The sequence below is a fragment of the Hyperolius riggenbachi genome, chromosome 1 (genome assembly GCF_040937935.1).
Source record: "Hyperolius riggenbachi isolate aHypRig1 chromosome 1, aHypRig1.pri, whole genome shotgun sequence".
Lineage (NCBI taxonomy): Eukaryota > Metazoa > Chordata > Amphibia > Anura > Hyperoliidae > Hyperolius > Hyperolius riggenbachi.
In genome coordinates this window covers 631,799,829-631,826,228 of record NC_090646.1, presented here as the reverse complement: position 1 = coordinate 631,826,228, position 26,400 = coordinate 631,799,829, and the positions used below count along the sequence as shown (strand labels likewise).

Sequence of the window (26,400 nt, the reverse complement as noted above, 5' to 3'; positions counted from 1 at the left end):
TCCAATCTGTGGAAACTTATGCCCAGCCGTGGGGGGAGAGGCAGCCACCATGCTGGAGGGGTATAGCAGGCTGACCGCTGCCACCCCTGTCTCTTACCTGGGTCCCCCGTCCTTGCTACCCCTCCAGCTACATGCCGCAAAACTTGTTACAATGCATAGAGGCGGGCGGCGAGTGGGGAGCTTACCTTCTCTCCACTTCCTCCGCTCTCCGCGTCACTGCCTGCAATGCCGCCCTATATACTTCGGAGGGCAGCATTTCAGGCAGTGACGCGGCGAGCGGAGGAAGTAGGCGGAGAAGGAAAGTTTTGCGGCATGTAGCTGGAGGGGGTAGCGGGATGGGGGATCCAGGTGAGGGAGGGGGGGACGTCCCCCCTCCCCGCTGACCACTGCCACCCTCGTCCTGCCTGCTATAGCCCTCCAGCATGGCGGCCCCTTCTCCCTCCACATGCTGTGACACAGAAACGGATCTGTTTCTGTGTCCAAATCTGGCTGTGTAGAGGGGGATCCATTTTTCCATTGCCTGCCACTACCCCTGCGAGTATCAGGATCCAGATCCGTTGTGGCAAAATGCAGACGGATCCGTTTTTTTATGCGTGAAGACAGCTGCTATCTAACACACTGGTATCCGTGGCTCCGGAGCCACGGATACGTTAACGTACCTAATGTGGACCTAACCTAAGGCTGGGAACACGCTGGTCTGACCATAATGACCACCCCTGCTATGGCAGTCGTTATGGTGCACCACTCAGAGTTCAGACCAGCATGTATATGGACCTTTAGGGCTGGTTCAGGTGGATGTCTCAATCACCTGCCCAGAGTCTCGTCCAAATGCTTTTCTGCAAGCGTGCAGAAAAGCATTTGTCTACTTTCAGCAGCGATTCCCAGCGTTCGTCATTTTCCATCTTGCAGGGGGACACATTAGTGTGGCGCTACTGGACCCCAGAACGACCAGACCCTGCTGCTTCCAGACAATGGAAAAAATAAAGATCAAAATGCTGCTTTTGCATAAACGGTGCTAAATGACGTGAAAGTGTGCGTGTGAACTGGCCCTTAGTTGTACCACACAAGGGAGATGTTTTAGGTAAACACTGTACAGTATTTATTTCTGCATCTGTAGATTTATTTCTTCATCCATATTTGAGGAAAATCCACTGGAGCAGGCACCACCAATATAAATTATAGTCTCTTTATTATTCCATAAGTTAAAAGCAGCAACACAATGACAGACCGCTGTTTCGAGCTGTCATGCTCTTTGTCAAGTTGTAACGACTGCAATAAATACATCTGCGTTTCATCACACATTATATAAAACAAATAAACCAATCAGTAATCAGTGTTTCAAATTCTCCAATGAGAGGGCACCCTATATGCGGAGGACCTGATGGGGAACTGTACAAAGCACCCAAAGCCCCACCCCTTTAGTGGAAAATACTCATACACTCTCTATAAAATGCTATTCAAAAACCCCAAACTGTAAACAATTGGTTGCCACACACCACCGCTCCTACCTTACTGCATCCACGGGGTCCCCATCGCCAACCCGGCCTCCTCCGCATATAGGGTGCCCTCTCATTGGAGAATTTACTTGACTATAATTTACATTGGTGGTGCCTGCTCCAGTGGATCTTCTATGTGACAGCTCCAGTGGTGTGGAACGCTGTAAGCTTGGGCACACCGCTTTCTCTTTCCATGGGTGCTGTTCCAAACCTCTGAAGTACTTACTCCATATTTGAGGAGGATTTTTCTATTTGTGATTAAAAAGTTGAAATTTTAATTTAATTATTTGATATGATTTTGTTTTTAAACTTTCATTATACTCAAAATGGATGCTAGACCCTTGCTTGACAGATTTTAAAGTTCCTCTTTTAAAAGGCATTTTATTCATAAATATCACCTACTGTATGAGAAAACTTAGGACAAAAAGCGATTTGGATTGGGTCCCATGTCTGATACATATGTAATTCACTTTTTCTCTTGTGTTTTCTCCTAAGTGATATTTTCCCAACTTGTTATTTAAAGGCATTTTAAGCCACCAAGAGGTTTTGAATCAGGATGATACTATTTATTGGCTAACTTAAAAGAATAAGAGTAAGCAAGCTTTCAGGATGAATAGCCTTCATCAGGCTTCAATCCTGTTTCCTGTCCAGTTGTGCAAGTTTCTTCAGGTCTTTCTTTAGTCCCAGGAAAGTGCGGCACGTTGCGGTATCTTCAAGCATAGTAGTAGCAGTAGGGTATTGTACCATGCTAGCTATCAGTAAAAGCAAGAGGTTTTGAATCAGGATGATACCATCTATTGGCTTAAACTTAAAGGGGAACTTCAGCCTAAACAAACATACTGTCATCAAGTTACATTAGTTATGTTAATTAGAATAGATAGGTAATATAATCTCTTACCCATCCTGTTTTAAAAGAACAGGCAAATGTTTGTGATTCATGGGGGCTGCCATCATTGTCATGGGGGCAGCCATCTTTTTGGTTGAAAGGAGGTGACAAGGAGCAGGAGACACAGTTCCAACTATCCTGTGTCCTGATTACCCCTGCCAGCTGCACACGCTAGGCTTCAAATGTCAAATTCAAAATGTACAAAAAAAATTTTTTAAAAATTGCACCAAAACCGCAGAACGAGAACAACAAAATCAGAAATCCCATCATGCTTTGCACAGAATCAGGGGTAAAAAGCCCAGGCAGTTTTCTTCTGTGCATCTAAAAATGAGGCTTGTATAAGAGAAACAAAGTTCTGATGCTGTGAAACTTTTAAAGAAACACAAAGCCTTTTCAGTGCTGCTGAGTCGATTTTTAGTCCGGAGGTTCACTTTAAAAGAATAAGAGTAAGCGAGCTTTGGGCTATATAGCCTTCATCAGGCTTCAATCCTGTTTTTAAGCAACCAGTAAGCAAGAAACTAGTACTTTTTCTCCTACTTTTTCAATTGCAAAGTGCTGAAAAGTTATTTCAAATAGAAGATAAAAAATGATCTAGTAGTAGATAAGTCAGGATGAAAGGTGAATTGCATATGGGCCACAATATAGTAGCTGAGACACTTGTTTGAATTAGTCGCACAAAATCAGCACAGTATAAACTGGAACTCCTCTTCTACTCCTGCAGGCTACGTCGACATTGACGTCATTCCAAAAGGCGCAAGAACAATAAAGATAGAAGAGGTGGAAGCCGCCGGTAACTTTATCGCACTAAGAAGCCAAAACTCAGAGAAACATTATCTGAATGGAGGATTCATAATTCAGTGGATGGGCGATTATAAACTGGCCGGGACTACCTTTCATTATGAACGGAACGGAGATCTTGAAAACATCACCGCCGCCGGGCCTACAAATGAGTCAATCTGGATCCAGGTAATTAGGAGAGCCCTACAAATAAAATATAATCCTCCTAGCAGCTCAATGAGACCTCGTCAAGGATATTCATTGTGAAATCGTTAGACCTACGCAGATTCATCAGTTCAGATAGGCTTTTATTAGTCCAAGGCTTATTAAACTGCACATGCCGGGGATTTGAATAGACTAAGCTCATTGATATTCCACCATGAAGTTATGAAAATGTTTGAACGTCCTCTCATAAGATGTTCTAGCTGAAGGCATCCATCACCTGCTGAGTGGGTTTTATAAGAGCGTTTCAAGGTTTTAGTGCAGCTTTTCCAAGAAGGTGTAAAGAAGAATGAATAAATTCTACCTTGGCTGCACAAGGTCTCGTTACACAGAGGATGTTTGTTCTAATGTAATTTAACTTGAAATGTTTGTTCTAGCGTGCACCCTGTAGAATTTCATTACCGAAACACGTGTGAATTCCTAAACAACTGCTGCATAATTATGCAGAAGATGCTGCTGTTTGAAAATTCGACATTTTGATGGCATAGATCAATCTTATAATGAAAAAATGATAAACAATGTACAGGAGAAGAACAGCCACTGGTGACTAAAGTAGAGGTGTAACATACATAGCTTGGGCTCCCCAGCAACATGTTTATAGCCACCATAAGCCTTTCTGCACAGTGGCTGAATAGTGTACTGGTTAGGGGCTCTGCCTCTGACACGGGAGACCTGACTGAGTTCAAACCTCTACCTGTTTAGTAAGCTGCACCTATTCAGTAAGGAGTATCTTGGGCAAGTCTCCCTAACACTGCTACTGACTACTGAGTGTGCTCTTTTGGCTACCTCACAAGCGCTTTGAGTCCAACAGGAGCAAAACGCTATTATACTTATTATACTCAAACCAATGCAAAGTATGGCTTTTGCAGCAAAAATATAAACAGTGTTCTAGAACACTTGAAAGAGTCCTTACAACCAGGTGGAAATATCCATCAGTAACATCTTTACAATTATTTATGTAGTTTTAGACCTGTCTGATAAAACTCATTCAGCAGCATAGCAATAGGGGAGGTAGTCTCTGCAGTCACAGGGGACCCAGGGCTGTGAAGGCCTAATTGTCTTTCCATTTTTCCATCCAATGTCATGGCTGCCCCTTCAAACCAGCTCCTTTTAGTTTGGCTAAACACGTTATGGTTTGGCGGAGTCATGGTGGACACACTTGTCATGGAGAGGGAAGATAGGGTAACACTTGTTATCGGTTGGCAGAGTCATGGTGGATACACTTGTCATGGACAGGTGAGTCATGGTGGCCACACTTATGGATGGGGGAGTCATGGTGGCCACACTTGTTTTGGGTTGGCGAACTCATGGTGGCCACACTTATGGACAGGGAAGTCATAGTGGATGCAGGTGTCATATGATTCCTGGTACATGGCCCTTTTGGTTATTGGTGTCACCATTGGGAAAGGGTGTGTGACCTCTGAGGAGCACCATCAAAGTTTTTCTGGTGGTCTCATGTCATGAAATGAAATTTACTCCAAACTAAGCTGGCACCACCTTCAGTAGATTAGAAGCTCTTTATTAGAAAAGTCATTAAAATGACATATCACAAATAAAAATGGCTGTAGCGGCTGACAGCCCACTGTTTCAAGCTTAGTGGCTCTTTCTCAAAGCCAGAAGCCATATACCATGAAATGAAATTATGCCCTCAAACCCATTCATTATCTGTAGCCCATGATTGGCTGGAGATGTGTCACTTATTCATTATCTGTAGCCCATGATTGGCTGGAGATGTGTCACTTATTCATTATCTGTAGCCCATGATTGGCTGGAGATGTGTCACTTAGCCATTTTTATATGAAAACATTATTTGATAAATTAATTTTTTTTCAGATTTTAATTAATATGTATTTCTTCAGCTTTTGTTCCAGGAACACAACCCAGGAATTCGCTATGAATATATTATACCAAAAGAGAGTACAGAGAACGAAGTGGAGTCAGTGTATACATGGAAGTACGGGAGCTGGACAGACTGCAGTGCAACATGTGGTGCAGGTAATGGAGTCTCAGGGGGGCCCACTCCTGTGGTGAACTACAGAGCGCAGCAGAGGAGTGTCATATATTACCTGCTTCCAGTGGAGCGACAGGTAGTCTTCTCTCCACTGTATCGTGCCTTGCAGCCTTCTCTTCTTTCAGCTCCTATCTCTGCAAGTCATGTGACTTGCATGAGGCGTGCGGCTATAGGGAAGAGAGGAGGAGTACCTGTCGCTCCAATGGAAGCAGATATGACGCCCTAGAGCCATGCTCTGCTAGTGCTTTGGGATCGTACAGAGGTTGTGATCTTGGTAGGGTGGGTGGTAGGTATTTGCAGGGGGTTTTAGCATGCAGAGCGGTGCAGGGGGCTGGGAAGTTCAATTACCTTCTGATGATAGTGTCTTTATCTTATCTGAAATGGGAGTTTTCTGTTATTTGCATTGTGAGATAAGCTTGTTACTGTAGCTAAAAAAAAAAAAAAAACAGAAATTTTGCACAATTTTTTCCACTGTACGGTTCGGCACAGTTCAACAAAGGCAGGGACTCATCTTAGAAAAAAAAGGGGTTTAGATATATATTTGGGGTACTAACTATTTTTAGGCAATTTTTATTTTTGGATGTTATAACCCCCTTTAAATTGTACCTGAGACAGGCTTAATACTTGTATTTATACTTACCTGCGGCTTCCTCCAGCCACCTGAGGTCCGTGGGCTTCCTCGCCGACCTCTCCGGTTGCTCTGTTCATTAGATATCCCTCCCAGTATACTTGCCAGTTGTGGCTAGTCGTGGGCTTGTACTACTGTGCAGGTGCAGAGCGCTCCCGGCTGCGAGAGCATGATGGGGGTTGCACATGCAGCCAGGCCGCATATACGCAAGTACAGCACGGTGCCGTAGTGGTTAGCGCTCTCGCCTTGCAGCGCTGGGTCTCCGGTTTGAGTCCCAGCTGGGTCTCTGCAAGGAGTTTGTATGTTCTCCCTATGTCTGTGTGGGTTTCCTCTGGGCACTCCGGTTTCCTCACACATCCCAAAAACATATAGGTTAATTGGCTCCTCCCTAAATTGGCCCTAGACTGCAACACATACACTACACAATACAAACATAGACATACTGTATGACTGTGGTAGGGATTAGATTGTGAGCTCCTCTGACAGTCAGTTAGTGACAAGACAATATACTCTGTACAGCGTTGAGGAAGATGTCGGCGCTATATAAATACTAAATAATAATAATAATACAGCGTGGCCGGCCAGAATACCGGGAGAGATATATACTGAAGAGAGCAGCTGGGGAGGGTGGCAAGGGAGCCCACGGACCCCATGAGGGTGGAGGAAACCCCATGTAAGTATAAATACAGGTGTTAAGCTTGTCTCAATTTCCCTTTAAAGAGACTCTGTAACTTTAAAAAGATCCCCTGGGGGGTACTCACCTCGGGTGGGGGAAGCCTCCAGATCCTAATGAGGCTTCCCACGCCGTCCTGCGTCCCACGGGGGTCTCGCTGCAGCCCTCTGAACAGCCGGCGACAGGCCCAACTGTAATTTCAATATTTACCTTCGGCTCGGAAATAGACGGAAATACCCGATCTCCGTCGGGTCCGCTCTACTGCGCAGGCGCCGGAGACTTGTGCCTGCGCAGTAGAGCGGACCCGACGGCGATCGGGTATTTCCGCCTACTTCGGAGCCGACAGCCGTCAGAGCGCCTGCGCAGGAGCCAGGAAGGTAAATATTACGTCACGGCTGTACGGAGGGCTGCAGCGAGACCCCCGAGGGACGCAGGACGGCGTGGGAAGCCTCATTAGGATCCGGAGGCTTCCCCCACCCGAGGTGAGTACCCTCCAGGGGACGTTTTGCCGTTACAGTTCCTCTTTAAAGATAATCTGTATTGTTAAAATCGCACAAAAGCAAATATACCAGTGCGTTAGGGGACATCTCCTATTCCCCTCTGTCACAATTTCGCCGCTCCCCGCTGCATTAAAAGTAGTCAAAAACAATTTTAAAAAATGTGTTTATAAACAAACAAAATGGCCACCAAAACAGGAAGTAGGTTGATGTACAGTATGTCCACACATAGAAAATACATCCATACACAAGCAGGATGTATACAGCCTTCCTTTTGAATCTCAAGAGATCATTTGTGTGTTTACCATCTTCACCCTGCAGCTCTCATCCACTGAAGAGTGACAGGCTGATTGTTTCTTCCTGCAGACAGCTCTGTGTCTGTAAGTCCTCAGTATGTGACAGCCCAGCTCCTTTCACAGCCTAACATAAGACGATTTATCCAGCTTGTAAGCTCTCTTCTCTCACTGAGAGAGCAGAGAGGCTGCCTAATGTAAATAACACACACAGGAGTGTGCATAGAGGGTCTGGAGGGGGGCGTGCATAACAGATCAACAACACTGAAGAGTTGGCAGCCTTCCAGACACAGGGCAAATCCGACAGGAGAGAGATACGTTTATTTATTACAGAGACGGCGATAGTAGAAAGTGCTGCAGTAAGCCAGAACACATTAGAATAGGTTTAGGGACTTGTAGGATAGTAGAAAAAAGGATGATATTTTTGTTACAGAGTCTCTTTAAGAGGAGGCATTGGGAGGATGATAGGAAGGAACATCAGAGAAAGCCTGCCTCTTCCTGTCTTACTTACACATTGAGGATTCAGTAAGAAAATCTCTCTGTGCTTACCTTAGGCAGCCTTGCCTCGGATCAGATGTGTTTTAATAATAAAGCATTGTTTCGTGATATCCAAAGCAAGGGTACATTCTCTTAATTTCATTTATAGACATGTTTATTGACCAGTCGAAGGTTAACTTGAAGAGAACAAGCACACAAAGTTCTCATGTTTAATAGAAGCTGTTGTTCTGCAAAGTGTTTTACAAAACTCATTCGTATTTAATAGAATCTTGACCTATACTGCAATGTTCCACACAATCTCTATTCATTTAATAGAGTCTATTAATCTGCAAAGAGTTATTTTACCATGAATTTGTTCTGTATCGTGGTAAGAAATCTGAACATTTGGACATAAAAGATATGAAAGAAAATAAATGTGGTTTCATCTTTTTTTTTTAAAGAACACCTGTCACTAGAGAAATAATTCTCCTTACACGCAAATATCCACTGGCCTAGAGAGGGGGATATATCCAGCACATGGAATCCTCTAGTTTCTGTTTCATTAACCAACTTTAAGGGCTCATACACACGCTTGAGTAAAGTCAGCCGACGGCCGGATTTCTGGAAAGGCCTAAAAGGCCCGGGCCTAGGGTGGATGCAGACCAATGGGGCACCTGAACATGAAAGAGGGGCTACTACATATGAAAGAGGAAGCTGAAAATGGGGAGCAACCCATGAAAAAAGGGAAACTGAAGCCCAAGTGTAATGAAACGCTGGCTTAGAAGGATACACCGAATTGACAATAATCGAGGTCAGATCGTCAACTGAGGTCATACACGTGAAGTCAGAGGTATGCGGTACAAAAGGACTAAGACAGAGCTAGGTCAATTAACAGGCTAAATTCATACACTGGTATTCAGATGGCTAAGTTACAAAAGGGCTAAGACGGGTGCTAAGTCATTATTCAGGCAGAGGTCATACACATAAGATCAAATTGCTAAGGCACAGTTAAGGATGAGACAGAGACAAGGTCGTTAGGCTAGCCGAGGTCAATATCGAGGCTCAGATGACTGTAGTACAGAGGGATAAGACTTTAATCAAAGTGGAGGGCTTGCCAGGTCATACACAGAAAAACAATCACAATAATATAATATACAATACTTACTAAGGATAGATATATATTGCAAACATTGCATATATATCTATCTCAGCAGAACTTTAACTAGACTCAGAAGCAGAGCAAGGTCCAGCGCTCAGTGACCTGATTGATATAACATACAGCAAGTAACTGATTGCCCAGGGTTTATATAGCAGGAATAGAGCACAGACCAAGCCCCCAGGAAAATCAGACCAATCAGCAACATCCCTGCAGCAAGTGTCAGCTGACCGCAGGATTCAGTTGACACACTTCAGACACGCCTCCTTAACCTATAAAGGCAGCTCTGAGCCGTCCTCCTAGGGAGCCTGCCAGAAACAATACGTTGACCCACATCTACAGGGGAGCCGGGGATGCGAACATGCTGACTCATGTCTACAGGGGAGCCGGGATGCAACTGACCAAAGCTGCTTCCTGCAGCTGCTCAGAGCAGCCTCCAGAGACAACAACAGGTAAGTTTGTTACACCAAGGGAGTTGTTCATGAAAAAAAGGCATTGCTGTACATGGATGATATACTTAGAAGAGGGGGCTACAACCAAGGTATGCAGCAAAGCATTTGTGAAGCCACAACACGCAGAAACCTTGAGGCGGATGAGCTACAACAGCAGAAGACCCCACTGGGTACCACTCATCTCCACTACAAATGGGAAAAAGAGGCTACAATTTGCACGAGCTCACCAAAATTGGACATTTGAAGACTGGAAAAATGTTGCCCAGGGGACGTTTTTTTGTTACAGATATTCTTTAAGAAGTTGTTTCCTTACTCTAAATACACCTCTCTGAAACTGCAGCTGTCCTTGGCAGGTTTTCCATATCAATAAAGTGTTTGGGGCCCCGTGTAAAACTCACTCTGGGGCCTCAAGTTCCTTTGTTATGCCACTGACTTCATCCTTTATTATTGTAAATAATTTTTATTATTACGGGATGATTTTTTATTCTCCCGAGCTCTCTCCTCATAGCACATTTACATGCAGCTCAAGGTTGTTTGTGTGATTTTATTATGAGCGTTGATGTTCTGTTTACCTCTCTCGCTCCAGGCATTTCTGTTTACACAGTTGCTTTGCCACAGTTGAAGTCCTCGATTTTCTTTAATTTACACGCCTGTTCTGTCTTCCACAGAACTTTGTAGGAATATGGAAAAAAACAAACAACCAGAATGATTAAAGCAATTATATTTCCAACCCTGCGTTGGTTCAACTTTGCTCCCAGTATACAAGTATTCAAATTGTATCTTCTTTGCTCTGAAGTTGTTAAATTACAAGATTAATGCTTCAAATAAACAAAGTTTTCAACTCTAATATGTTTTATTTCAAGCTTATTGACTTAAAAAGGAACTTTATCAAAATAAAGTAGTAGGGGAAAAATTGCTGTGTAATTCGTTCATGTAGTTTGATCCACTATGAGGCTGCAGATCATCATCTAAACTACTGGCAGGCAAGAAAAAAAAAAGCGCCAATTGCCATTATCTATAAACATACCTTCTAACAATGTCATAGGCTAAACCAGGCATGGGCAAACTCGGCCCTCCAGCTGTTACGGAACTACAAGTCCCACAATGCATTTGCCTTTATGAGTCGTGACTGTGGCTGTCAGACTCCTGGAATGCATTGTGGGACTTGTAGTTCCTTAACAGCTGGAGGGCCAAGTTTGCCCATGCCTGGGCTAAAAACTTCTTTATGTGTATATATGCACAGAGATACTGCTTGCTTTTCACTTGGGAACAGATGTTATTTCCCACAATGCAATGAGGTTTACAGACAGGAAACTGTCAGGGCTATGCCCATGACATCACTCGGTGGGAGGAGTTTTACCACAGTATCAGCCATAGAGATGTCCCTGATGATCTATTTAAGAAATGGTGAAGATTTCTCGCGGGCAGAGGTAGTATCGGCTACTGATTGGCATGAAGTTCAATCCTAGGTTAAAGTTTGTCTTTAACAAATACTTTTTCGATGTAAGTGGAAGTCTTAATACCCTGCAAGTAAATGATGTACATGTGAAAGTAGTGACAGAGTTTATCTCCCTGGCCTTGAAGATCTTTGTAGATGGTGTCTGTAGCAATAAAAGACGTTTATTGCTTGATTTAAAAAAAAAAAAATCTATGTCAAATTTAGACATCACTGTTTGGATACTAAAAAATAGCGGTATCAATTTAACAAGACAGCTGAAAATAGTGAAGGCTTTGGTGCTTACAATAATACCAGGGCCGGATTTAAGCCAAGGCCACATAGGCCAGGGCAGGGGTGAGCCTGGGGTGCCTGGCACCTGGGTGCAAGATTTTTTCTGGCGCCTATGGGAGTGGTTAAATTAACCGCACCCAACCACATAACCACACCCATGTCCTGCCTAATCACACCCACACCTTCCACCTCTTTATGCATGCATGTGATACCCCATTCTTACCCCTCTTCCATGAGCTTGCTCCTGTCTGGCTTTGGCTGCCTGCGAGTCTGCTAGTCTCTGGACTGACTCAGGCTGAGAGGCTCTGCGAGTGCGACGCAGTCACACACTGCATACTTCTGGCTGCCTGCGGCCACCCTACTTTCGTTCGCTGTTGGCACCTCCCCCCACCAAGCCCAAGCGTGAGGTGGGCTGCCTGTATCTTTCCCGTTGCGCCGCCAGCTAGTGTTGCCAACCTTTCACGTTATTTTTTTACTGACAAATACCTAAAAATTTACTGAGAAAAGATTTTTTACTGACAAAATTTCCACACTAAATGCAAATAAGAGACAGCATTTCACCAGTAAATGCACGTAATGACAGACAGCCTTTCATCAGTAAATGCACATGAGAGACAGCTTTTCCCCAGTAAATGCACATAATAAGAGACCGCTTTTCCCTAGTAAATGCACATAATAAGAGACCGCTTTTCACCAGTAAATGCACATAAAAAGACCGCTTTTCACCAGTAAATGCACATAAAAAGAGACCGCTTTTCACCAGCAAATGCACATAAGAGACAGCTTTTCACCAGTAAATGCACATAATGACAAACAGCCAGTTTCCCCAGTATATGTAGCCAGCCTGGACCCCCTTTAGTGAGCGAGTGACAGGGAGCCCCTTTAGTGAGCGAGTGACAGGGAGCCCCGTTAGTGAGCGAGTGACAGGGAGACCCGTTAGTGAGCGAGTGACAGGGAGACCCGTTAGTGAGCGAGTGACAGGGAGACCCGTTAGTGAGCGAGTGACAGGGAGACCCGTTAGTGAGCGAGTGACAGGGAGACCCGTTAGTGAGCGAGTGACAGGGAGACCCGTTAGTGAGTGAGTGACAGGGAGCCCCGTTAGTGAACGAGTGACAGGGAGCGCCATTAGTGAGCGAGTGACAGGGAGCGCCATTAGTGAGCGAGTGACAGGGAGCGCCATTAGTGAGCGAGTGACAGGGAGCCCCATTAGTGAGCGAGTGACAGGGAGCGCCATTAGTGAGCGAGTGACAGGGAGCCCCATTAGTGAGTGAGTGACAGGGAGCCCCATTAGTGAGCGAGTGACAGGGAGCCCCATTAGTGAGCGAGTGACAGGGAGCGCCATTAGTGAGCGAGTGACAGGGAGCCCCATTAGTGAGTGAGTGACAGGGAGCCCCATTAGTGAGCGAGTGACAGGGAGCCCCATTAGTGAGCGAGTGACAGGGAGCCCCTTTAGTGAGCGAGTGACAGGGAGCCCCGTTAGTGAGCGAGTGACAGGGAGACCCGTTAGTGAGCGAGTGACAGGGAGACCCGTTAGTGAGCGAGTGACAGGGAGACCCGTTAGTGAGCGAGTGACAGGGAGACCCGTTAGTGAGCGAGTGACAGGGAGACCCGTTAGTGAGCGAGTGACAGGGAGACCCGTTAGTGAGCGAGTGACAGGGAGACCCGTTAGTGAGCGAGTGACAGGGAGACCCGTTAGTGAGTGAGTGACAGGGAGCCCCGTTAGTGAACGAGTGACAGGGAGCGCCATTAGTGAGCGAGTGACAGGGAGCGCCATTAGTGAGCGAGTGACAGGGAGCGCCATTAGTGAGCGAGTGACAGGGAGCCCCATTAGTGAGCGAGTGACAGGGAGCGCCATTAGTGAGCGAGTGACAGGGAGCCCCATTAGTGAGTGAGTGACAGGGAGCCCCATTAGTGAGCGAGTGACAGGGAGCCCCATTAGTGAGCGAGTGACAGGGAGCCCCATTAGTGAGTGAGTGACAGGGAGTGCCATTAGTGATTGAGTGACAGGGAGCGCCATTAGTGAGCGAGTGACAGGGAGCCCCCCTCTAGCCGTGACAGGGAGCCCCATTGGTGAGCGAGTGACAGGGAGCCCCCCTCTAGCCGCCGCCGCTCCCCCCTTACCTGGCAGTCAGTCAGCCAGCACTCAGCAGACCTCAAGATCAGCGGCGACCCGACCAGTAAGTGCGGGCGCCGGACGCACCCGCTCTATATGCGGAAGTGATGTCACTTCCGCATATCAGTGCGGGCGCTGGGTCCTAGCGCCCGCACTATTGGTCGCCGCCTGATCGAGGTCTGACGCAGCGGCGGCGGCGGCTACAGGGAGGGAGGAAGGGAGGGAGAGAGCGGCGGCCAGATGGGGTGAGCAGAGGCTGGGCGGCGCCTGTCAGAGACAGGCGCCTGGGTGCGATGCACCCGCAGCACCCGCCCAGGCTCGGCCCTGGGCCAGGGTATAGGGCACCACAGGTTCAAGGGCGGGTGTACAGATGGCTGTACTAGGTGGAAGTGAAGGGTCACCTTGCTACTTATACTGGTGGGAGGGGGGGGGGGGGGTCATCTGGCTATCTATACTAAAGGGGGGCGGCTGCTGACAGTGGCTTTGGGCAGTGAAGAGTACAAATCCAGCCCTGATAACTATTTGAGCCGGACCATGAATAGGGCTACACAAAAAAAAAATGTTTTAGAAATTGTGATGTAGGAGAACATTGCTGAGAATCCCTGGCACTTCAAGAAGATTTCATCAGTTGACAGTCGGGAGACCAGATTGCTCAAGGATTTAAGATAAAATTAAATCTCAGCTATTTTGGCCACATAATAAGAAGACTTGACATACTAGAGAAGACCTCAATGTTTGGATAGACTGCAGATAAAAGGAGAAGGGACTTGGAAAAGCTAAGATAGACAAACAGCAATCAGAAAGTCATAAATATGCCCATGTAAGAACTTAAAGAAGACAAGCTCATTGCACTCATCAAGTCCTTGAGGACATGAAGAGTTAGGGCTGGTTCAGACTATGGGCGATCTCGCTGCGCTTGCCCAGCAGCAAAATTAGCACTTTTTTTTTTTTTACAAAAACTCAGTCTTGTCATTTGATACGTAGTCTCTATTATATCTAAAAAATATATATAGGGTTTAAATGATAAGGAAATCATTAAATTATGGGTTTTTTTGTTGCAGAATTCCTGCATTACATGAAAGGGGGCATCCAAGATCTTTTTTTTCTGCTAGCAAGTGAGCAGTGAGTCTAACCCTTGTATCTGACCAAGGGCTACAGCCCACAAGCAGCGCTTTTGCAGCTGCACCAATGGAACCCCATGGGGATGTTTCCGCAGCAGCGTTCTGATCTCTGCCTGTAGCAATTACATTAATACATGATAATTGTTATCAGGCAATGATGGCCTTTTCTGGATTGCCCCAGAAATCGCTGAAAAAATTGGGGTACTTTCACAATTCAGAAATCGCAAGTGATTTCTGAATCACTCCAGTGGTCACCTGGCCTAATAGAAATGAGCATGCTAGGTATGTTGAAGAGAACAGTAGGAATAAATCAGGAAACACTTTTTTGAAAAAGACCTTGTAGTTTTGAGAAAATTGATTTTACAGTTACGATAGAAAGTTTTTTAAATGTGGTTAAATGACAGATAAGGTATCCATCCATAACACTTATATATACATATCAACAGAAAGGGCAGTGAATTTTCCACGCTAACCAACGCTCAGTGAGGAGGAAGCAGGGGTTAGCCTACGCCATATGTAGGGGTCATTGGGGGTATCAGAGTAGGGACTGTGGGTGCCCCGACATCTGCTCGTGAATTTGTGGAAATCTGGGCAGCAAAGTGGCTTAGTGGTTATCTCTCTTGCCTTGCAGCGCTGGGTTCCCAGTTTGGGTTCCAGCACGGGCACTATTTGCACAGAGTTTGTATGTTCTTGCTGTGTCCCATCCCAAAGACATACAGATAAGTTAATAGACTATGATGCATACACTACAGGATATATACATAGACATATGACTATGGTAGGGATTAGACTGTGAGCCCCTCTGAGGCGGGACACTGAGTGAAAAGACAATATACTCTGTACAGCGCTGCGGAAGATGTCAGCACTATATAAATACTAAATAATAATAATAATTTAAAAAGTGTCAAACGATTTTTTTCTGTAACATTGGAAAATAGACCAATTTGCCCCGAGATCGAACTTAAAAAATCAGAATCAGAATCAGATTTATTTCGCCAAGTGCAGCAGTTGCCACACTCGGAATTGTTTGTGGTACACATCGGCATAGAGCATAGAACAAAGCGGCAAAAACATAGTAGTGCAACGCATGCAATGACGAACAGACAAAGACATTAAAACAACTTAGTGCAAGAAAAAAAAATGTGCAGACAAAAGAATTTAAGGTATTGTAGTGCAAAACTACGTGCGGAACCTCGGAAAAAGTACATATTTATTTAGGCCTGGGTCACAGATGTGCTATTTAGTTTTTCTATGTGTGTGACTTGAGTTCAGAAGGCACACTGCTTGGGCGAAAAAGGAGTTCCTGTGCCTGGAGGTTTTGGTGTAAATAGCCCTGTAACGATGGTCCGAGCGCATGCGGTTGAAGAAGCGGCTGCCGGGATGGTGCGGGTCATTCGTGATCCTGTATGCCCTTGTTTTCAATCTGGATGCGTGGAGGAGGTCCAGAGGTGGCAGGGGTGACCCAATGATTCTTTCCGCTGCCTTGATTACTCTTTGCAGTCTGTACCTGTCGCTCGTGGTGGCTCCACCATACCACACGATGATAGATGAGCACAGGATTGACTCGATGGTGGCAGTGTAGAAGCTTGATAACAGTTCCTGCAGCATACCAAACTTCCTGAGTTGTCTTAGGAAGAACAGCCGTTGCTGCGCCTTCTTTTGGCATTTAGTGGTGTTTTCACTCCATCTCAAGTCGTTGGTGATGGTAGTGCCCAGAAACCGAACACTTGATACTCTGGTGACTTCAGTGCCTTCGATGAATACCGGGCTGAGTGGGGAGGGGCATTTCCTGAAGTCGATAACCAACTCAACTGTCTTTGCAGCGTTTAGGACAAGCATGTTGTCCTTACACCAGTTGCAGATTCGCTCAATCTCGCTGCGGTAGGTGCGTTCGTCCTCTCCACTGATGAGACCAAGGATGGTGGTGTCGTCCGCAAATTTAATTACCTTAACGCAGTCAGTGGTTGAGGTGCATCTGTTTGTATACAGGGAAAACAGGATCGGAGACAGTACACAGCCTTGGGGGGCGCCACAAAAAATGTGCCCGCTCATCCCTTCTGACCAATGCAGCAAGCAGCTGTTTCATGCTTGTCCTGCCATGTTATTCCTGTAACATACAGCTCAGCATCTATCTTTGTCTGCTTCTGTGAATAATGATCCAACTCATCTTCTGGAATACTTTAACATATGATTAACCTAATGTCAAGCCCCGCAGCGTGGGCCACTGTAACTACTACAGACCTGATGCCCTTCATTTGCCAGGCTAATGCACTGAGTCAGATGCCCTTTGGGCTTAATAAAACAATTGCTGTGATTAATGCATACGATCCTCTAAGTTGTCATGTATTGTAAATGTCAGAAGCGGAATTATCTCATTTTAGTATAGAAGGCTTACAATGCATGGATCATCCCTATTTTAGACATACCGTATTTTTCGAAATATAAGACGCTCCGGCATATAAGACGTACCTAGGTTTAGAGGGCAAAAATCAGGGGAAAAAAACATTAAACCTAGGTGCATCCATAGTGTAGGAGGCGTACGTTAAAAAAGGGCGCCGGGAAAAAGGGCGTACGGTTTTAAACGATAATCATGAATAACGTTTAAAAAAAATTGTGCTATATTTCGTTTAAAAATAATGTTTTATAAAGTTATAAATCGTTAAATAATGTGTATGAAATCGGCAATTTTAAAAATGTTAATCTTCCCTGTTTAAAAAGTGATATTTATAATAACGTTTTATAAAATATTCCCTGTACCTATCCCTATCCCCTAGACCCCCCTGGTGGTGCCTAAACCTAAGACCCCCCTGGTGGTGCCTAAACCTAAGACCCTGCTGGTGGTGCCTAAACCTAAGACTCCCCCGGCGGTGCCTAAACCTAAGACCCCCCCCCCTGGTGGTGCCTAAATCTAAGACCCCCCTGGTGGTGCCTAAACCTAAGACACCCCTGGTGGTGCCTAAACCTAAGACCCCCCAGGTGGTGCCTAAACCTAAGACTCCCCCGGTGGTTAATATTTTTAAATTAAAGTACTTTTTTACGCTATGTGAGGCTCTTCAGTTTATTAGGCAATAAGAGCAAAGGATGTGCTGGAGATCCATCTGCGGATGAGACGCTGTTTTGACACTCAGGAAAACGCTAATGCTGTCTTATAATCTGGATGGCATTTTGAGTAGGTGAGAGTCCATGAGTGATGGTGTTGGGATATCTGGGTGTCACTTGTTGATAAGGGAGAACACCTGTGTGCCTGGTGACACTATAAGGCTTTTTAAAGCTGTCTGTGATCTGGCAGCCACGTCAAACGGTGAGGACCTGTGAGACCCTGTGGGTGGAGATACACGAGAGTATTGCTTGCAGCACTGGGTGTTGTGGGAAGGAATGATACGTTTGAAACAGTATTATGCTATGTCCTTTATGTTTCCCCTTTTTTTGAGCTACAAATACGGAATGAGATCGCATTGAAGCTGTGAGCGCAGCATTTGGGTGAAATATCTAGACGTTCAGATAGTTACATTCTATTTAGTTATATGTATATATTTAGAAATGTTACACACTCTTTGGCTGTCCTCCAACTCCTTCTCAGTGAGAGAGATGAGTCACAATAAACACTTAGATACATTTGTGTAAACAAAAAGTATCTAACTCAAGTTCAGATGCGTCTGCAAAAATCTCCAGGGACTTTAAAGCCCTGTGTAACTCTTCCAATGCTGGTCTAGTAAAAAAAAAAAATGCTGGTTGCATATAATATACTGTAAATAATGTTTTAGAGCAAAGTTGAAATGCAGGGTTATATTCCGCTTTAATGGCTTTTTTGTATAGAGATAACAACTGGAGTTTCTTAACTCTTCCTGTACTGGAAACAATTGGATTGATGTATCTGATCTTAATGTTTTATTTCTTAGCTGTACTACACATACAAATCATAATATCATAATTTTTTTTTTCGCTTCAGTGTCTCTTTAACTACACTACACTGCACTTAACTACTCTGCACTGCATTAAACTACACTTCACTACACTGCACTGCATTAAACTACACTCTAATTAACTACACTACACTACAATACACTTTCATAAATTACCTGATCCTGCAGCCGCGATCCTCGCCCCCTGGTTCTATCAGCCATCCTCTTCTGCATCCTCCTTTCCTCCTGGGTCCCGCACCCCGGTGGCGTGTATGAAGTCGGCCAGCAGACCCCAGCGGTTCTGCACAGCGGTAGGCGGCCGTTGTCTCTGCCTACCGCTGTTACTGAAGAGGAGACGCTGCAGGATGGAGGAGGAAAAGAGGATGCAGAAGAGGATCGCTGACAGAGCCAGGGGGCGAGGATCGCAGCTCCAGGATCAGGTAATGTATAGCGGATCAGCTTCCCTGCGCAATCTGCATTGAATTTTCCGTATCTTTAGAATATAAGAAGCACCCACTTTTCTCCCCAAAATGGTAGGTTTTAATACATTCAGTTTACCATTGTGCCTTTACTATTGGTCTAGAGGAGAGTTGATGTGATGACATCATCACACCACTCATCTCCACACGACTACAGGGGATATGTGTCTAAGATCAGGCCTGCAGACCACTGAAAATGATGTCATTCTACTACCTCATGTATTCATTCATTTATTCCCACAGCTCCTTATCCTTCAGCAGGACTGCTGTTCACCCTTTTCTCTTGGTTTCCTCCACCAAGACGAGATTTCTGTCTGCCATTAATTCTTTACTGTGGAGCAATGTCTTGGAGCACCTGCCTGTACACACTAGATTCTCAGCAGAGGCAGTACAAAATGGCTGCCTTGGCATAGTACAGTCTTGTATGTGTTTGAGGCTTTAGAGGTAAAACTTTTCATATGTCATTCTGCTTAAAGTGTACCCGAGAGGGCAGATGGGACACAGAGGCGTGTTCCCTGGTCCATGACATGCCTCTGTGTGCCTTGTGCACCGCTCTCTGCCCCGCCGTGCTGTGACACCCCCCCAAATTGCCGACAATCAGCTTGTCAGCAACTTCAAGGGGTGGGGCATTCCTTGCACGGGAAGAACTCCTGCAAAACGCCTGTTCTCCAGGTGCCATTGGGCAGTTCTGTCTCTCTCCGGCCGCACCCCCTCCCGCTCCCCCGCCTCCCAGCACGCTGTGTGAGACACACAGAGCAGCGCTTCCAGCGTCGTGACCCCAGGGGTCACGAGAATGAAACTTAAAGATCGCTGGCCACAAGAGCGTCGGAGAGCGGTGGAGATAGAGGCTACCTGATCCAGCCAGCCACAGTTTAGTGCATATACCCCATAGTGTGAACCAGCACTAATAATAGGTGGTAATTCAATAATAACAATTATGTGATTGGGCAAACCACTGATTGAGTGAATCCTAGTGGGATAAACAAATAGCTCGGTCAACTACAAATAACCTTGCTTTTATCTTGCAGGTGTTCAGCGTCAGATTGCCAGATGTGTGGTCAAGGGAAAAGGCGTGGTTAAATCTTCACTTTGTGATCCTGACACCCAACCAATGCCAAGACAGAAAAAGTGCAACCTGCAAGACTGCCCAGCAAGGTAAGCCATATTTATTATCAATATAAAGTTTTGTAAAAAAAAAAAAAAAAATTGCACATTTTTTTGCATACTCTGGCAGTTGCAGAGAAAGCGTACCTGGGAAAGTGATTGATTGTATTTATATATGTGCCAGATTTCTCTCCTCTGCACAACCATGAACAAGTGTTCAGGTGAGAATAAAAGGGCTAATACAAAGGAAAGATACGGTATGTCTGATTTGTGCTGCAAAAGACAGGCATTGTGTTTTTCAATTGTATACTGTATATCAATTTGGGACACACAGTAGGTTTACTCCCTTTTAAGAGGATTCTAATTTTTAAATTAGTAGCTTATCTAGTGTCAAGGTTTGTTTATTTCGTTACCCATTTTGTTCAAAAACGGTGATCGTCCTACCTGTTTTTTGTAAATATTATAAAAAGCCTGTTTATAGGCTGTACATCACAACTTAAAGCACTGGTGTTCAATCACAAAGAGTATTTCCAGACTTTGTTTGCCTTTTCCAGAGAGGGTTTCAAACCAGAGGTGATGCTCTGATTGCGCACCGATGCTCCGCTCCGTCATCAGTCTCCGAGCAGCGATCGCTGCTCGGAGACTGTTAACTTCAGGCACTGAGGAAGGACCTGAGGAAGCGGCTGTAGCCGTGAAACGCGTTGTCTAAAGTGCTCTTATTAAACTGATCTGCCTAATTTGAATCTCGACTAAATTTCTTATCCATAAGGTAGGACTACTTTATATTACTCATATTGTTGGACCTACCCTGTGGAGGACCTGTATTAGCCTAATAACATTGTGTATCACATACCCCTCACCCCGGGCGCCTCCTACTTGTTGCCAAGTCTTTTGATACCCCTTTTTGTAGAGGGGAGATTGGAGTCGAGTTTCTCGATTTCGCAATCACTTTTTGGAGCAGCGACCATTGACAAACTAAAGGCCGAGTGGGGACGGTTACTTCCCCACTTGCGAATACGAGTGGTTGCCTCTGTTGCAACCCACTTTTGTGAGTATAATATCTTAACCTCCCTGGCGGTTTGTTAAAATCCGCCAGGGGGCAGCAAATACCTTTTTTTAAACTTTTTTTTTTTTCATGTAGCGAGACAATGTCTCGCTACATGATAGCCACTGCTGAGCGGCATCCCCCCAGCCCCTCCGATCGCCTTCGGCGAACGGAGATCAAGAGATCCCGTTCAAAGAACGGGATCTCTTGGAGGGCTTCCCCCTTCGCCATGGCGACGGGGCGGGATGACGTCACCGACGTCATCGACGTCGTGACGTCAAAGGGGAATCCGATCCACCCCACGGCGCTGCCTGGCACTGGTTGGCCAGGCAGCGCACGGGGTCTGGGGCGGCTGCGGCGACAGGTATAGCGGCGGATCGGCGGGTAGCGGCGGCGATCGGAGGTTACACGCAGCTAGCAAAGTGCCAGCTGCGTGTAACAAAAAAAAAATATGCAAATCGGCCCAGCGGGGCCTGAGCGGTGCCTCCCGGCGGCATAGCCCGAGCTCAGCTCGGGCTTACCGCCAGGGAGGTTAAGATCTAACACTTTAACCTGATATACTAACGTTATTGCACCAGATTGGGCTCCCGGATCTCTCTGTGTTTTTTCCTCTACTACTCTACAAACCGCCATCTAATAACACTGTACAGTGCTGCGATCTAAGGCAGTGCTGTACTGGGGACAGCAGTGTGACACGGCTGTACCCCAGGGCGGCAAAGAAGCGATCCGCTGTTATAGGCTGAAGCCTATGACAGCCGATCTCGCTGGGAGGGAGGGTAACAAAAATGTAAAAAAAAAAAAAAAAATGCACAGATTTATAAAAAAAATTAAATGAATAAATATTTATAGAAAAAATAAACAAGCCTCTAGGGAGCATTCACAGCCCACCAACAGAAAGCTCTGTTGGTCGGCAGAAAGGGGGGGGGGTCACTTGTGTGCTGAGTTGTGTGGCCCTGCAGCGAGCCCTTAAAGCTGCAATGGCCCTAATTGTAAAATATAGCCTAGTCACTAGAGGGGTTTAAGACCGTGGTCCTTAAATGGTTAACAGTTACAAAGAAAGCCACTCCTCCTCAATTTTCAGATCTGCTCCCACAATTCTGGAGAGTCTGATTTAAATTTTCTTTGAAACAATACCAGTTACCTGGCATCCTGCTAATTTATTTGGCTGCTATAGTGTCTGAATCACACACCTGAAACAAGTATGCAGCTAATCCAGTCAGACTTCAGTCAGTGCACCTGATCTGCAAATGCTTGTTCAAGGTCTATGGAAAAGACAGAAGATCAGCAGGACTGCCAGGCAACTGGTATTGTTTAAAAGAAAATAAATGTCAACCTACATATCCCTCTCACTTCAGGTGTGCTTTAAGGCTTTAAAGAGGAACTGTAACCTAGGATTGAACGTCATCCCAATCAACAGCTGATACCCCCTTTCCCACATGAAAGCTTTACCTTTTCTTGAATAGATCATCGAGGGGCTCTGTGTGACGTATGCACCTTATAGCCCTTCCACAGTGTGACGTCATGACCATGGCATGAGAGTTTGCTGTCTGTGAATCTCATTGCATTGTGGGAAATAACAGCTTTTTCCAACTGCAAAGCAAGTAATGTCTCCCTCTGTGCATAGAACTCTCAGTAACAAACATTCCGTACAGATCACCTGGCAGAGCTAAAGATGTCACCACCAGTTATAAATTTCAGAACGTAAATCAGAGTGGAGAGTAAAGATTTTACAATGGGCAAACACTGACTAAATAATCTATAAATTAATATTACAAAAAATAAGCTTTTTATTCGTTGTTATTTTCACTACAGTCCCTCTTAAGGCAGCCATACACTGGTCGATTGACCAACAAATAGATCCCTCTCTGATCGAATCTGATCAGAGAGGGATCAAATGGCTGCTCATACACTACAAACACATTTTGAATCGATTTCAGCATGAAATCGATGCACAGCCTATGGAACGGCTGCTGCCGCCTGCTCGCCGCCCCTGCTCCCCCTGCCAGCAGCAATACGTTACCTGTCTGCCCGACGCAAGTCCCCGGGTCCCCGCTGTCTCTCACTTATTCCATCCTCCTCCTCCATCTTCCCTTCACTTCCTGTCCTGTTCTGTCACAAGCAGAAAGTTCAAACAGTAGAGCGCCCTCTACTGTTTGAACTTCGCTTTCTCACAGGACGGGACAGGAAGGATGTATTGCTGCATCGGTCGTCGCCATATTGAACTCCGCTAACGACGCGCTCCTGACCTGCTGTGATCAGGCAAAGATTTCTGCCAGGGCAGATCGACTGAATGGATCGATTTCAGATGGAAATCTGTTGATCGGTCTGCGTTTCCGTTATCGATTTCACAGCAGATTCGATCGCAGTGATGGAATCTGCTGTCTATCGGCGGGAAATCGTGGTAGCGTATGGGCAACTTTAAAGTGCTTTAGTCGAATGAAGGTTTAAATTTCACGATTTTCAACTGATACGGCAACACCTTGCAATATTCTCAGCACTTTCCATGCAAGGGCTAATCTCCTAAATTCTGAATATCAAGAAGGCCATTTCTGTATTGTGCAATGCCTTTGCCTGTCCTTTTCTGAAAGTCAACGGAATGAATAGTGTCTCATTACACTTCCCCAGCTCCGAGCTAAACCAGTCTCCTTCTAAAGAGGGATCCCAGCGCTACACTCATTGCAATGCCGCCAAACAATCTGAACTTTTTCAATTATAAATCATCCAGTTTCGTGAAAGTATCAAAGCGATGCCAATTATTGTGCTGGACGTGGCAAAATGCATTAATTCTTCATCCTACGACTGGGTTAGAAATGTTCTGGTTTTTTTTCCCCTTATTAAAATTGATGAAAGTGATTGGCTTATTGAACCGTGGCAAAACAGTTTTGCCAGTAACAGGTCTCATTTTATTTACAAAAACATTTTTTTAATTACTGTAAGATTCCCCTCTCTAGACATGAAGTATAAAACGTGTCTGATGTTTAAAAGGGGAAATAATTAGACAGGAGGAAATTAAAAAATGGTTTGATGGAGCTTCTGACAGCAGCTAGCTCATCTGTATTCAAGGTAGGGACTTTGATACCTGCTATTAAGTTACACTTTGAGAATCATCCACCTTAACTAAGACTTTATTAGAACTAATGAAAGGAAGGAGAACGTACACATATGCTTTGTACTTTGCAGGATAAAGACAATGACCTAGATTGATGAAAGAGTAGTTCAGTCTGGCAATCTTTAAACGGACTCTATTGTCAGAAAATCTCATATTAATGCAGAGAAATAATCTCCACCTTGCTTTAAGCTGATTATATATGTGTTAAAACACATATATAATCATCTTAAAGCAAAATGGAGATTATTTCTATGCATTAATATGAGATTTTCTGACACCCCCGGACGCAGGGGAGCATAGAATCTTGCTTGTTTTGGTATTACATATTTCTCAGCGGGAAGCCTGGATAAACCGCTTCTTCCATAAATGGATCTTCATTGGAATGGAGTGTTTGATCAATGGCTTCAGTATTAAATCCAGATGGATTATCACTGTTCTCTACTGATGGTTGATTGTAACGATTGCGGAATTATTTCGGTGGTCAGCACACAGGACGCGCGCCGACACAATGGAAATCCTCCACAAGCGTGTAATTTGAGAGAACCCAGCTATGGTGCTATGCACCTGTAGAGGGAGATTCCCACCGGCAGATGGAGCTGTGGAGTGCAGAGGAACACAGCCGCTGCACTGCCACAGACGCCAGATAGGAATTGTACGAGTAGAAGTAATGCAGGGCAAGATCGCCCTTAAAGAGAGAGAACACAGAGACAGAATGTATGTGTGTCCACCAATCCAGTCGCCACCCAGCGACGGTGAACACACAACAACATAAACGAAGTGGTAACGCAATCGCAAGTGAAGCAATTGCCAACAGTGACACAAGACCGAACTAGACAGAGCACAAGTGTAGAGAAAGAGCACAGAGACAGAATGAATGTGTGTCCACCAATCTAGTCGCCACCCAGCAACGGTGAACACACATCCACAGAAACAAAGTACGAATGCAATCGCAAGACTGGCGATTGCCAACAGACACAAGACTGAGCAGGACAGAACACGAGAGTAGCAAAAGGCACAGCAAGCAAGAACAATCAGAACATCAAGGAAAGCTAGCTAAACGCGAACAAAGCACTCATTCGCAACAGCGAACGCGTTTACGACACGATCACCGCGCATTAGGCGCCCAGTGATAAGCGTGCCACCCTAACCAATGAAACACAAACACGAAATAGAGAACGCGAACGCTTGCTAAACGGTTACCTCACCGAGCCTACAGCAAGCGATCGTACCAGACAAGACAAACAGATGGAGCCACCAGAAGCAACCACAGCTCTGTCCTGCACTCCCAGACACACAGACCGATTTCCTGTCGACCGCCGCTGGCGTCAAGACAATCGAGGCAGAGAGACAGAACAAGGCAATACAGATAATACAACCTGACTGCACTAGAAGGGATGCCTAGTGCAGTCCCAAGGAATTACTCTAAAATAATCTTTAGCAAAGAATAGCAAGGCTGATACTCTAGGAGAGTTTAGCAGGAACAAACCATCATGACCAGCAAGGGATTCTGGGAGAACATGGTATTTATACTGCAAGCCTTCAAAGGAGGCAAAATCACACATACAGAGGTTGGCGCTCTTAGTGTGGTCCTGCACCTGTGAGTATACCTTTACTGTCCCCCTTGACACAGATGGCTGTACATACAATTCACCATCCAATAGGCTCCCCACTAGCGGACCATTGAATACATATACATTCGATTCTTTCAAATCAGTACCCCCAATGTTCAAATTATATGTTGTAGCAACTACCGCAACTACTGTCAAGCTACGGGTGCACAAAAAAGTCCTTTAGGCTGATGAGTCACGAGTGACGAAACATGTAAGGCGGGGCCTGGACGCGGAAGAGACCAGTATACACACGCGGACGGCGGCATCACCCAGGGCAGGAGAACTCATGTGTGATTTTGTTTTATTTAAAACAGAGGAGGCGAACTAGTGGTGTGCGAACATCTACCATTCATATTAACCATCCGTGTCAGCGCGAAGTGTGTCTCAAGAGGCTTCAAAGGAGGCAGCTAGGCAATTTGCATGACAAGTGTATTCAAATTCCTCAGCAGAGCAACTCTGAAACTTGCAAAGCGAAGACAGGTCTCTTTTCCAGAGACCTGCAGCCTTCAGACCTAAAGAATGGACAAACAGCTGTCTGCCCGTGCAGACAGCTGAGCAGATCATTACATTGATAGATTGGTCCCGATTGGTAGACTTCTCTCGTACAGATAGGTATCTGC

General features: G+C 45.4%; 1 protein-coding gene across 6 annotated transcripts in view; it reads left to right on the top strand.

Moving 5' to 3' along the window:
* Positions 1 to 26,400, top strand: part of ADAMTS12 (ADAM metallopeptidase with thrombospondin type 1 motif 12) — a 244,707-nt gene that overhangs the window by 118,079 nt on the left and 100,228 nt on the right. For all 6 annotated transcript variants that reach the window (XR_011023643.1, XM_068251244.1, XM_068251243.1 and 3 more), the window contains 3 exons: positions 3,104 to 3,348; positions 5,241 to 5,376; positions 19,941 to 20,067. Coding sequence is in view for 5 of the 6 variants with exons in the window: in XM_068251244.1 (XP_068107345.1) it covers positions 3,104 to 3,348; positions 5,241 to 5,376; positions 19,941 to 20,067 (508 nt within the window). In the remaining variant the exon portion in view is untranslated. The remainder of the gene's footprint in view (positions 1 to 3,103; positions 3,349 to 5,240; positions 5,377 to 19,940; positions 20,068 to 26,400) is intronic.